This window comes from Serinus canaria, chromosome 4 (assembly GCF_022539315.1).
Source record: "Serinus canaria isolate serCan28SL12 chromosome 4, serCan2020, whole genome shotgun sequence".
In the NCBI taxonomy this organism is placed as follows: Eukaryota; Metazoa; Chordata; class Aves; order Passeriformes; family Fringillidae; genus Serinus; species Serinus canaria.
Window position 1 is genome coordinate 3806763 of NC_066317.1, and position 14180 is coordinate 3820942.

The following is a 14180-nucleotide window of genomic DNA, read 5'->3' on the forward strand; positions in this document are numbered from 1 at the left end:
ATCAAACAAGAAGAATGTAGTTTTATTTGCATATTTACTAAACTTAGGTTTGGCTTCACTTTGGAATGTCAACACAAGCAGTGTTTGGTTTGGTCTCATCAGGGCTGCTTTGTGTATGTGTAGGCTGGAATGTTTTTGAAATGAGCGGAAGGGTTGGGGTTTGTTTGGTGGTTCGTAAGAGGTCGTGAACATGGCACAAAGCCTTTTGTTTCCTTTGGTCCAAGGAAGCAGGTAGTCAGAAGGATGTTAGCAAGGCTTCCCTTATCAGGCAGCACTTGGAAGGCTTCGGTAGCACTCAGCCACAGGACTGTGATTTCCGTGTTGCTGCATTTGCTTTCTTTACCCAAAAAGGAATAAAGAGCACTTTAGAACATATAAGGGTGGGATTCTATCCAGAAGCTAAAAATAGAAAGTAAAATAGTTTCCTTCAGCATACACAGGAATGTGGCACTCACTGGACTATTCAGGATCATAAGGCATTGATCAAAATGATGATGCTCCATGATTGAGTGGCAATACAGCTGAGCCAGTGGATGTTCGCTTCTGAGGAGGAAAAAGATGGAGAATTCAAATTAGACAAACATATTAGCGATCCAGAAATAACTTCCCTTTTAACATCCTCTTTGTAGGAATATGGATAAAAAGATAATCCTGTTCCTTTGTCAGAGCACTTAGAGCTCTGGTGTTCTGCCTTCTCTACCTGCATGCAAGGAGTGACAACATAATACAAGGTTACATAAGGAGTGAGAGTTCCCCTATAGGAAGCAAAGGTAACATAGAGTTCATTCACAAGCACAGTTTAGGAGATAGTTTAGGTTTCTGCAACATGTTCTTAAATATTCTTAAACCGCATGTTCTTAACCCACCTGTCATATTTAGTCAGCTCAGCTGAGATTGTAAGTAATAATGCAAACCTAATAGGAAACCCACTGATATCAATGGAAAAATTCCTGCTGACCTCAGAGCAATATGGTGCTGGGCCCAAAATGTTTATCAGTGTTTATCTCTAATTTCCTTGTGTTAGCAACTGTACTGGTGTTTCATCACCACTATTGTCATGACCCAACTACTACAACATCGTTACCTACCCTTTGCCCAGGGTAAAATCCAAAAGGGAAACTGCTTAGAGGCCAACAGTGATGTTGACTGTTCTACAGGCAGTGAAAAAAAAGCAGGAAACCAAGTTATGTAGGTACAGAACTTAAAAATACCTTAGTGCAAAATTTAAAAGTATCTTAGTTTAGAAAATAGAATTTGGTATTTGAGTAGCATTTGAGTAGAATTTGAGTAGCTTTAGTCAAAGTAGAGAAACTCCTTCTCTCTTGAGGATTTCCAATTTCTCCCTTTTCCTTGTTGAATAATACAGTTCTTGGTTTCTGGTGCTCTGTCTTAATTTTCAACCCCTGGTCCCACATTGCTCATGTAATCTCTGCAACTAAATCTGGATTTTTTTGGAAGACTATTTTGCTGATGATCCTGGATCTGTTACTCTTATTATAATCTGACCTACAAATGTTTAATCATGTCAGTAGCTCTTTTAGCATATAATTCCATGAGACTTTCTACATGGTTAAAGACCATTCAGAAGACTTAGTGGCTGCAGGATTGGGTCCCTGAGTGAGTGACTGCACAGAGGCTCAAATGAAACTCATAAGAGGAGACTCTGGGGATTTAAGAAGCACAAAAATGTGGAGAGAAAGATGGAAAGACAAACAAAAACCCAGAAGGGAAGATTAAAGGATGCAAGCCCCTGAGGAATATGGGCTGGCTGCCCAGCACCTCCTCTGAGACCACCACGAAAGGGGCGTAGAGCAAATGTACTCTTGTGTTTCTGTAAGGAAACAAACCACAGGATGGTGCCAACACATGCTGGGTGAAATTCCCATTGAATGATGTGGGATGCATATTGTGTGTCCCAGAGTTCATCCTGACTGGAGAGAGAAATATGTGAGAAATCTCTTCGGTTATCTTCCCAAGTCTTGCTCCAAACTAGAGCTTGCTTAGTACTCGCAGACCCTGACTGGGGCTGGAAATAAATTCAGGTCCAACTTCTGTAGCGGCACTTCTGTCAAACCCCCACTCCAGGCCAAAGGGCACAGTAGCTTTCTGAGCACAGGGGTTGGGTTATGCAGCTTTCTGTGCTTCCTACTTTGCATGTGGGATTGGAGCAAAAACAAAATACATCCCCCCCACCCCCCCAAATAACTACCAAAAGGCTTTCAAGCAGTTCCCTTTCTGTAACTTCTACTGCCAGGACCATTTCAATTTTTGAAACCCTGCTGCTTAAGAAAAGAATCATACACTGAATATCTACCCTCCCTGCTTCAAAGGAAAAAACAAAAGGGATCTGTTCCTAGAAATAACTTTTGTATTTAGGTTTAAAAAAGTAATTAATGGAACTTTATATTGAGAAAGGAATTACTAAGCTATAGCCATCTCAGCTTTACAGCATGTGTAAATGTTAGATTTTGCTGTCTATGACACTTTCCCAGGACATTTTTGAGAGGAGATGACGCATCTCCAGATGTCTTCCAGGAAATTTATTTTTAAATAAATAAAGCAAAAAATAGCTAACTAGTTCCAATTGCTGCAAGGCTACAGTTACTGCTGGAATCCTCTATTACCAAACTAGAAAAAGATCATTCTTCTAAAGTTGTGGAGTTTGTTTTTTTTTTCTTTACACATCAGTCACTGTTACTCCAAACACATACATCTGAAATGCACGAGTTCTACTTCAGCTTACTTTTTTTCTGCCTTTCAATATTCTGTACCTTAAGTTTTTCCTCCCCTATGATCTTACTTTACACATAGTGAGAACAGCAGACCACTTCTTCACAGGTCACTTCAAAACCATTCTCCAGCTCTGCCAGAAGAAGATGCGCACTTCTGGTTATCTTTTGCCCATCTCTGGTCAGACCAGGACACACTGCTATATCACAGGAATCACATTAAGCCATACTTGAGATCAGCTGAAGACTAACATGTTATTTGAAGTGATACCAAATTCACTGGATTGGAAGATTTCCAGCTACTAATAAATTCTAAAAAACCCCGTATCTTCTGTTAAAAATTAAAATACGGGCAGAATTTTAGACTTGCTCTGATATTTCATTTTGATAACTCCAAACCAAAATATTTTGTTTAGCAAAAATATTTTTCAGAATTTTAAATATTTTTTGCCTTCTTGTATTGTAAAGGTCTTTCTGCAATTCCAGACGGGATCAAAGTTAGAGTACAGACAACCCACAATCAGTGCAAAACAACCATACATTTTTAATGTGATTTTAACTAGGTAACTTATTCTAAACAACTTAGAATTCTGGAAAAATGTGGCTAAACCAAGAGTAAAACAATCTGGATTTAAAACAATGGGGAGACCCCTCTGTACCAGAGGGGTGCAGACCTCAGTGCTGCGTTGGCCCGGACAAGAAGTGAGCGGCTGGGTAGGGCAGGGAGTGATCTGAAAAGCTGCACATTCCCTACACACTGTCCCTTGGAAGCTGCAGCCTTTTGCTGTCACTTGATGGGATATCAGGGAGGGGACTTTGGGAGCAGAAAAACATTGTCCCTGAACAGCAAAAGGTTCACTTAATCTGCCATCATAGTTAGTCAGCAACTGAGGCTGTGCATCTGCATCTTTGAACTCATGAACGGTTCTGCCTGTTCTTACACTTTCTGCTTTGTGAAAACCTGTGTTTGTTCACGCACTTGTTTTTATTTAACTTTACTCAGACCCACTTACCTTTGTATGTAAGAGTTGTTCACTCCCCTGTGATCCAGATCATGGCTCAGAGTTGCTATGAGCAAAGCCAGTGTTTCTAAGTCAGTCAGTTTGCTCTGTAGGCAAAGAGTAATGCCAGAAGTGAGTTGTGGATTTATTTACTACAATGTGTTTTACATCTGCTTTCTGAATAATGAGACCTGCTTTTAGTACAGTCAAAAGACAACTCAGTTTGGAAATGATTGATTTTATGTTTCTGCTAGGAAGATGCATCTCCCAGTGCTTGCCTTTCCCCTCAAACTAGAAAAAAATTGAATTATGTTCAGTGCTGTTCAGACTCCAGAATCTAGGACATGAGAATCAGCAGGGAGTGAATCCAGTGTAGTTAAGAATAAACAATTTATGGAAATTGCAGTGGAGACTGTCAGGATTCCAAAAATAGCAGGCAAACTATCAGGATCATCAGTGTTTGCTCGACCGCACACAGAGCAAAAGTACCATGTCCATTCCAACAGGGAAGGAAGATGGATGTCCTTGCCTTGGTCTCTTTACAAAACCTTTTGTCATTTTCATTAGTGAGATAAAGTTTATAGAGGAAAGAAATGCCTCTTCCTCATTGGTATTGGGTTTTGGCCTACAAATTTTTAAAAGACACATTTATTCAGAATGAGCAGAAAAATTCTGTTTCCTACAAGAATATAAAAGCAAAACCTAAAAACCTGTTTTGAAAGAATTTAGAATCGGTGTTTTATGCTCACCTAGCTCTAATCAGAATGATTAGGTTGTTTCTTAAATTATTAGGTGTCTTTTTAAGTGAAAGGTTGAAAATTTGTTCAAAAGCTTTGGAAGAAACATTTAAAAATTTATTTCTATGCTTTTATCTACTGTTGTGTATCTAAAGCTGTACTCAGCTTTGCATTTGAACTTTAAAAATTCCTGTTGAAAATTTTAAGGAAACATCCTGAAAATGGGTCAGCCTTTTTTTCTCCACTTTTTTGACTTGCTTGTAGCATAAGCATTAACTTTAAAAAAAGGACGTAAGCACGTATATGCCTTATTTGAGATATTCCCATTGGGAACATCCTGATAACCACTTCCAGAGGATTTAACTGAAACACAGAACAAAAAACCATGGCAGCAGTTTCACAACACAAGCCCTCATAGCCAGAAGTCTTCAGCAGAAGATTCCACTGGCAATACCATGGAATAATGGACATCTTACTGACATAACAATTGGAGCTGTGCATCATTGGAGAATTTGTCTTAATGGAGGAACCGGAAATGTACCTGAATTTTCCCAGATTTCAGAGCAGCAAACATGCACTGTGCTGTGTTGAAGGCATGTCTCCAGTTGTGATAAGCAACATTTTTCCGATAGTTTTTCTTCACACTTAAAATCCATCTGCAGAGAACCTTTAAGAAACAGCATCACATAGATATATTTTCATAAGAACAGATTTCTAATACATTCAAACTTTCTTAATCCCACTTGGTAACTCTCTTACTAAAAAAAAAAAATCCATTTAACTCAATTTCAAGTTCAACAGTAACACGCTTGTAACTGTGAACATAGATAAGAACAGGCTTACACCCACTAGTACGGCTCCTATTTGAGTGTGTCATGCTTGAGGGTTTGGGGTTTTATTGCTAAGGGCTAAATGTTAATGTCAGAAGCACTGCTGTTAATTCAGAAACTCTATCTTGAGATACCTGGGAGAAAAAAATCCTTGTTTATGATGACATATTTGATACAGAAAATTTATTTAGTTATTGAATCCTCTTAAGACCTGTTTTGAAAATGAAAAGTCAGCTTTTCCCTCCTATCAGCTTGTCAAAACCAAAGCAGAATTGGACTTTGGAAAGCAAATAAGTATGATAGAAAGATTACTGCATTGCAGGGTAGTTTCTTTTTTATGCAGGAGGAAACCATGTCCTGGATGTTTTACTCAACAGTATTAGAAATTGTGAGTTATAAAATTTTGTATATATATACACACACACACATATATATATACACATCTATACACACATATATATACACATACACACACACATACATGCTTGTTTCCTACCTTTTTTTTTTTTTGTAAGGAAGTGACAGTTTTGAAGGTCAGGTAGTAATTTGATATTGGGGCATAATCCTTAAGGTTGTTCACCTTACTACAGAGGTAAAGCTAAGTACTAAGTGCTAGTTCAAGAGATCAGATTAGGTAATACAGCACTTTTGGCCCTTGGACACTACTAATCTAAATTGGTCTATGAAGTGCTGGTCTAGATAATAAATACAAGCTTTCTTTAACTAATGTGTTTGCCTACAAAGCCCTACAAGTTCATCTTGGATTTTGATATGAATTTTGATGAGTTTGTTGAAAATGTTATAAAGCAAAAATAAGGTATTTAGAAATGAAAGTTTCTACAAATAGATGTTGTGTGCACTGAGTGGAAGAGGCTGAAGAGATTTTCTGTTGACCCGTCTTGATCATCTCTGACAGATGTATTGGTAAAAACCTTCAGGGAAATTCCCACAGCCCATCTAAGTTATCATCTGCTTCAGTCTTCACCGTCTCCATAACCATGAAGTTCCTCCTAATCTCTAATCTATTATTTTGTAGGGAAAGACTAAGATAATTACTACCTCATATGGACATAGCGAACAATGTTATCGTCCTCTTTGGAAGAGTTTTTCACTTCCTGAGAAGTTGCTATCCTCTCTCTCCTCAGTATTCTGTTTTCTAGTCCATTAATCATGGACTGTAAAATGATTAATACTTCAGTAGAACCAAACTCAGGACAGACCCCAGTTCTTCATATGGCTTCCTAGTTTGCTAATTACTCTTTAGTACAGATGTCAAATTCTATTTACACTGAGATCATTCCACTGCCCTGAATTCCTAATAATTAAGCTGTCTCTTTCTGTGGGGCAGTATTTGGCAGCAACCATACCTCGTGCTTCATTTGGAAATTTTGCACCAGGTTGAGGTCTGTGAACATTCGAATTGTGCACAGTGTTGTTTCAAAGTCTGACAGCTCAAAGTCACTGAAGTAGAAGTCAGTCAGTTTGAGAGTTTGTGCAGATGGCACTACAGCAGCCTGGAGAAGAATGAGAGAACACAGCTTAGCACTATGGCAGAGAAAGCAGAACAAATACCTGCTTTTTCAACAGGCTAATTACAAAGAGACACTCAATTTTACCTTCATGTGATACTGAAAACTCATGATTGCCTCTCATTTACTTCCTCATGCCTCTCTTGTTTAACAGTACCTTATTACCTTGGATTTAACAAGCACTTTTCCATAGATCAAGAGAACAAGGGTAGAATTACCTGGTCAGCCTGGTTACCTAAATCACCAGAGGCAAATTGTAACCAAAAGTATTGATGAAACTGGGGGAAGGAGAAAATAAGGCAGTGGAGTTACATGTTTGGTTTTATGGAAATGCAGACAGCAAAATCCATAACTGTTGGCATTTTTCTAAAAATGATGAGGAAAGAGATGTCAGTAAAACAGATTTGCTAACAGAATCCACATTCAGCATGATGGGAGTCAGAACATGTCCACAGGCAGAGCTTTCTCAGGGCTAGAAACCTGAAAAATTAGAGTTCATCAGTAATCAGTAATCTTTAAAACCCAAGGTCAGTGGTTTTGGTGCAGTTGGCATACAACCATAAACCTTCAACATGAAATTTGAAACTACAAGGTACACAATACACCCGCTATCCTGTATATTTTTAAATCTGAGTTTTTCATTGTCAGTCGTATCTCCATATATTGAATCCATTTTCTAGTTATAAAATACTGAGTATTTATATCCCTTGCCCTTCAAAACACCAGTGCTGAGTTTGTGCTAAGTCTTATATTAACTCTGATACTAACAAAAATGAATGCTAAATCTTATACCATAGAACAAAATAAAGTATCATTTTCTGCAGTAGAATAAAAGGTGGGGTTCTCAGTGCTACTGCTTTAGAGCTGTTTACATCAGTATGAAAACAGTGGAGTGTGGTCCAAAGCCACACCTGGTGAGATCAGGTAAATCTGAAATGGTGAAGGAAATAAACCTTTGTGTTTATCTTCCTCTTTGTAATTCTGGGGGAAACATTTCTCCAGTGTGGGCAGCTGTGTCCCTGAAGGCTGAGGAACTGAAAAGGAAGCATTTGGCATCATCTACAACACTAGTACACGTAGCATGCAAATCCATAGAATTATGGCTGCCAGCCTCTGTTCCACATCACTTCGCTGTCCTCTCCGTTGTGTGTCAGAATCAGGAAGTCACAGAAGATTATGAAAAAGAGTATTGACACAGGGAAAAAAATGCATCCTTCTTACACATTTCTTCTGCTACTAATTTCATGTCCCTGTTTGGATTCATGTGGGATTTCATCTGTGAGCACATGAAAGGCTTGCATGTCCAGTGGTAAATAATGCAACTGTTCAGCAAAGCTACTGACATAATTTTGAAAAACTGCAACTGCAGGCTGAGATTTCACAAGGAGAGGGGCTGCAAGGACACAGAAGGAGCTCAAAAAAGCACCTCGTGCCTCCCTTCATTCATAATTTATCTTTCCCTTCCTTGATCTCCTGCCTTTTACAGTCACAACAGTAAGTTTCATTTCAGCTGAAATATAAAACCCTTGCACTCTATAACAGTTTATAGTGTTGTTTAACCAGATTAGCTATTTCCTTTTTCATTTAGTGAAGCCACTAGAGCCTTCTGCCTCCTGTTTTACAGCACAAAAGTTCGTCAGCTATTTTAATTTCAATTTATTGAGCTATGGGTTCTGTAAACACATTGGCAGCAAAAAGAAGTCTATGGAAAATGTGGAACCACTATGTGGCAACTACAAAGAGTTTTGCTTGGTTTTATCTGCTTTGGATGATAAAACACAGGTTGTAGACAGTACCCAGGCTCAAAGGATGTGACTGATGCAATAGGAAATTATAATTAAAGTAAAAATTTTGACTGCAGCCTACTCCATAGGGCAGATAATTAATAGAATAGTGCCAGTTGGGAGAGCCCTACAACCATCTTCTAGTCCAACTGCCTGCTAAGTATATCTTTTCAGATTATTTAGAAGCAAAAGGTATATCCAGAAAAAAATGCACATTATTTTGGCCATCTTTATATGACAACATGAGTGCAAAAAATAAAAACTGAAATAAACATTTTATGAGTTTGAATAAAAGGCCTGTGCTTGTGCTCTGGTATCACCTTAGAAGCCAAGGCTGACACAGGCCAGGACTGTGCTAGGAAGCTGTGGGGAGTTAAGCCATGCCAGTGGACACCGGCCCAGTTCTAGGTTTGCTGTGGTTCTGTTTCATTGAACAGCAACAGTGGAACCAACAAAGATTTCATCACAAGCCCTGAGGAGAAACCTTAGGACAGGAGTTGCACTCCGGTCTTGTCATGGCTCTTTATTGATGAGCAGCAGTGTGGTAGAACTGAGGTTCAAAAATCCATGTGACACAGTTCTAGAAATACCTTTAATCTCACATCATGTTGTGTCCCTTGGCCAGACCAGTCCCATCCTACCCAGCTCACGGTCCCCTACGCTTGCCTTCCTCTCCATCCCTTCTGTTTCTTTTTGTGCAGCAGGGGTGATGTTATTTCCCTGGAATAGCTGCTGAAGGCTTGGAGAACCTAAGCAAATTCTGTGCTTTGAAATGCACTTGAAATCCTAGCTGTAGTTATTCCTTAGGCAGTGGCTTCTAAACACAGAATTAAACATGAGCAGAACAGGACACTGCACAGAAAAGCAACTCTAAAAAAAATTTAAAATCATTGCATTAAAGATTCAACTCAGAATTTATATGTAAGGCCATAAAGCTGCAGCCATATCTGGTATATTTGAAAGATACCAAAGCTGTAAGATATACAGCATTCAGACTTAGCTGCAAAATGAAGAGTTCTCAACATTTTGCTTCTGGAATACTTAATCATTATGAGTTTGATACTGACATTGCACCAGTGAGTGTCTCAAAATCCTGAGAAAAATCAGTCAGCACAGGTCTGGGTCTCACAGTGCTCGGGCCAGCTTTTAGACATTGTAATATTTCCCTTTTATGTGATTCAGCTCAGGAACCCATCAGTATGAGCTTTACTGTCATTTTTATTTCTGGAACGTATGCTTCTGCCCCTTTAGGGATGACATCTGTGTACAAGACTGCTCTCGGTTGTTCTACTAGAGCAATATTTCTAAGTAATAGTAAAAAATTCAATTACCACTGTTACCTGCAGCTCCCTCGTTTCCTCCTCAGCAGCAGAAGCATGGTATGAGAGAACCTACAGGAAGAAAAAAGCAGCCCTTAGTCCAAACAAAGGAGCCATGTGATAACAAGGTACTTTTCCTGGAGCAGGTTTTTTCAGCATTCTACTGCATTTGCTGGTGAAATCTTCTGTTCATGCAGGGCCTGAGCCCGTTTCAGGGGAGCTCTCTGAATGCATATGGGGAGAGAGCTGCATCTTTTACAAATCTCCCACAGCACAGAATCTTCTTGAGATAATTAGGCCAAGAAAACATAAATAGCTTCCATGAAAGAGCAAAGAACTCTCATTTTCTCTTTGAAAAGTTTTCATGGCCCACTTTCAAAAGCAAATAATACACGAAACAGCTCTTATTATGAGCCTGACATTACAGCCATAGTAATTCTTTCAAGAGTTTATTCAGACATGAAACAAAGTTTTAACCTAAGTGAAACTTGGCACAAAAGTCTGAAAGTCAATACATTCATTTTAAATTAAAAAAGAAGCTCAGATTTTTAACTATTGAGAACATATGACATGAAAATGTTACAGAGTTTTATTGTTTTGTAAAGAATCTATTAATACACTAACCTATAATCTGGCTGAAACTTCCTATAGTATCTATAAAGTGCTGTAGTTTTGGAGACAGAATTGCTAATTTGCCATATAAGCAAATGGTTTGGACAATAGTTTTACCAGCTTTTTATTTAACATGACCTAATACAGGTTTATTTGAGAACTGTAATGTTTCTTTTAGAGGCCATGGGGCACATAATCCCATTTTAGGAGCTCTGCAGGCACTGTTTACATAATGGATGTTAGGAGATCCAAAATCTACACATTTTTCACTTTCTGCTTCAAGTTATCACCCCTGAGTAATTCAGTTTCTCAGACTAAAGCCCTCTTCAGCTGTGAAGCTTAACGGGAACCAATTTAAAGGCTGTGACCAGATGATGTTCATCTTGATATGGTTTAATGGAGTCTGAGGAAATTGCTGAGAACCTACAATAATGCTGCTGTTAACTCCTCACACTGGTTTGTCTGAAGGACTTAGCCAAAATCATCACAAAACCCCTCAGACAAGAAGAGGAAGCCCCTTAATGTGCCAAGCCATTTCCCCCTTCCTATGCAGCAGAACACACCCACTGTGCTGCCAGCATGCAGTCTCATCGAGAAGAAGAGATGCCTCCAGCTCCCCACTAAATCTCAGGAGTAAAGTTAGGACACAATACCAAATAAAGAGTCTGCTGGCAGAGTCAGAAACAAGCAGAAAATTCCTGAGCAACTCAACAGTCCAAATGCTGCTCTCCTGAGGGATAACAATCTCTATTGAGTGTCCCTAGGAGTAGCTTCACTTATATGCAGAACAGAGAGGGTCTGGGGAACATTAGGATGTGTTTGGGGCTAATTAAGGACCACCTAGATTTGGGCTCACCTCTAGTGTCACCATCTGTTTGGCCATGGCTCTTTCTACAGCCTCGTACATCTGTGTGTTCTGGATCCCCAGGCCACAAAAGATGACAAATGCTTCCAGGAACTCCTCATCATTTTTGTTGAAAGCCTTGATTTTCCCTGAGTTTTCTTCCATCTTGTTCACAAGCTGGCAAACCCCTATGTCAGGACACAGAAACAAAAGGAAGTAATACAGAGAGCATATCACTATCAAGAATTAAGTTTAGGACAGATAAGCCTACCGTATAACCACCAACATACATAAATGACACATAAGAATGTTGTAGGATTTTCCTTTTTTTTCCCCCCAAGGGCAGTTTCAATGTTTATCAAATAAGTGTTAAAATGTTATACATACGTCATAAATTCAAAAGTACTTATTAGGATTTGTAAACCAAAAAAGTAGGGCTTTAGAGACTTGATTGTCCTGTGAAATTCTAGGGTGGTTTTCATCCTAACTTTTATTATTAATACTATTCTAGTTTGATTTAATCCCTAAAGACAATTTGTCCTTTGGAGGCTAATTAAATTTTTGCAACCATGCCAAAAGAACATTTATCAAAGTCAGAACAGTGGTACACAGAGTTTTCACTTCCTCATTTGAGCCAGGACTAGGATTTTTTTCAAGTAAATGAGCTAAACAGGGAATACCCAATATGAGGTGCAAAGCTGAAGTATGCTCGGCCTTTTTTTGAGGATGTGGTTCAATTACAGCCTCTTGCAAACACTACTGAACTCCTTGAGAAACATCTGACTGAATTCAGCTTAGGTTCAAATGTGCTGATATTTACATTTGTGAATTCTCTGTTAAGAATTTCTGGGCCTTTCTTCACACGTGTCATTGAAAAAGTCTGACAGGTAACTTCTATCACACCTTGCTGCAGTTTAAATCCCTGCCATCACCGTGAGCAGAGGGAAATTCAGAAATACACCTGCCCTTAGTTTTACCTGCTAAGATCAGAATCTTAATTAAAGCAGCTGAATTACAGGAATATGTTGTTTTTGGCAATGAATACTGTCCTAACAGACTCCAAATGTTTTCTCACTGCCATGAGCAAAAATCTGCATTTTCCTGGCCAAGTACCAAGATAGCCCAGCTGCAAATTAAAAATTCTGAAAAAAGTTACCATGTGTGCATCTTTGCTATTATAGCAGATAATAAAACAAAGGAAAAAAATGCAGCACACACAAACCATGGTTTTAGAAGAATGTTGGCCTCACAAGTTTTGAGGCTGGGTGACAATGCAACATTGTCCTGTTTCCAAATTGTATTCTGTTTGGGGAACTTAGTATCAGTCTCCTCTATAGAGACCAAGACCACTATAGCTGTAGTTGAGTGTAATGGCAGGGATGGGGGTATCTGAATTCGGCAGACAGAATTCAGAACCTTTATGGAATGAGATGGGAAGGAATGGAACATTCAATCACATAATCCCATTAGAAAAGAATTCATTCAAATAAGGAACAAGATTAACTTCTCTGGGAAAAAAGAAGCCGATTTACAAAATTCTTCAGGAAAATCCCATGAAACTGACCTTCAGATTTCTGTTTAGTACAGCTTATGACATTATAATTATTTCCATAGCAACTGTGATGTAATGAACACAAGAGCAAGACCCAACAGTGAATATGCCACAAAAGTAAATGAGTTCTTAAAAGACACAGTATTTGTGCACAAATGTCTCTTAAAAAAAATAGAGAACTGCAGTAAATATACTGTGTATTACTTAAAACTCTTTAACCTCTTTCAAAAGCTTCCCCAAAGACTGAAAGGTCCATTGATCACAAATTAAGGAACTCCCAAGTCTTTCATTGGGACAGTTATAAAATCACAGCAAGATTCTGTAAAGCTTTTACCACATAGCTGAGAAATGCACAAGTCAGGAGAATAAAGTTTTTTTCATCTTTCTCACTAGTAAGATTGGCTCGGGTTTCATGTGGACAGTGTTCCTTACCCCATCCTACTTCCCAAATTCTGGTTTGGGGTATCCTAATCTTAAAAATAATTTTAAAAATAAACCAGACTTATAATAATAGTCATACATGCTATGTAATATTGTAAAGGAACTTCTGGGTATTGTCCCAAAGACAACTTCTTGACCTCGCCCTATTAAATAATTTAACATGAGGCAGCTGTGAAACAGTAAAAGACTTCAGAGAACATTTCCCATTAAGAATGACTCACATTTGAAAAGCCCACCTAAATGGGTGGCCTGACTGAAAGTTTCAGTTTGAACGTCAATAGAAAATCTCAATAGAAAAAAAAAAAGTTAGGTGCAAATGTTTTATCAATAGCTCGCAGCATGGTGAAATACCCCTAATTAAAGCTCCACAGTTCAGTCTTCGTTTTGGTCTTCTAGGGTTTGTTGGAATATTTAAAGTAATAAAAGAACTCATGAAAGAAGCTAATAGCAAAAGAAATTGCAGAGAACAACATTAGATAAAGATGAGGTTTCTCTTTCTGCCTCAGATGTTAAAAAACTAAATCTGTCTTCACAAAAAAGGGGCATCATATTTACACTATAAATTGGGCCATGCAATTTTGCCATCATTCTCAAACAAATTTATTTTAAGATCATTAAAAGGTCATTCTTGGAACTCTTACTATTTACTTGCCAAATTTTTTAAAGCTGATGAAATTGGATCCATTCTCCTATCTAAGAATCAGTGTATTTTATTTTCTGTTTGCTTGTGGGGCTTACTGATTCCAGGAACAAAGGCTGACACTCATTCTCTACTCTTTGGCAGCTTATTAGGTGAGCAATT

The 14180-nt window shown here is 38.4% G+C and overlaps 1 protein-coding gene across 8 annotated transcripts in view; it reads right to left on the reverse strand.

Annotated features, from left to right (window-relative positions):
- The window catches only part of PDE5A (phosphodiesterase 5A), a 105948-nt gene that overhangs the window by 8444 nt on the left and 83324 nt on the right, over positions 1–14180 (reverse strand). For 7 of the 8 annotated variants that reach the window (XM_018921128.3, XM_030239202.2, XM_009096286.4 and 4 more), the window contains 6 exons: positions 11398–11573; positions 9942–10001; positions 6665–6811; positions 5009–5134; positions 3743–3837; positions 456–543 (listed from right to left, as the gene is read on the reverse strand). In XM_018921128.3, the coding sequence (XP_018776673.1) occupies positions 456–543; positions 3743–3837; positions 5009–5134; positions 6665–6811; positions 9942–10001; positions 11398–11573 (692 nt within the window). The remainder of the gene's footprint in view (positions 1–455; positions 544–3742; positions 3838–5008; positions 5135–6664; positions 6812–9941; positions 10002–11397; positions 11574–14180) is intronic. The other variant, XM_018921127.3, reaches the window with a different exon arrangement.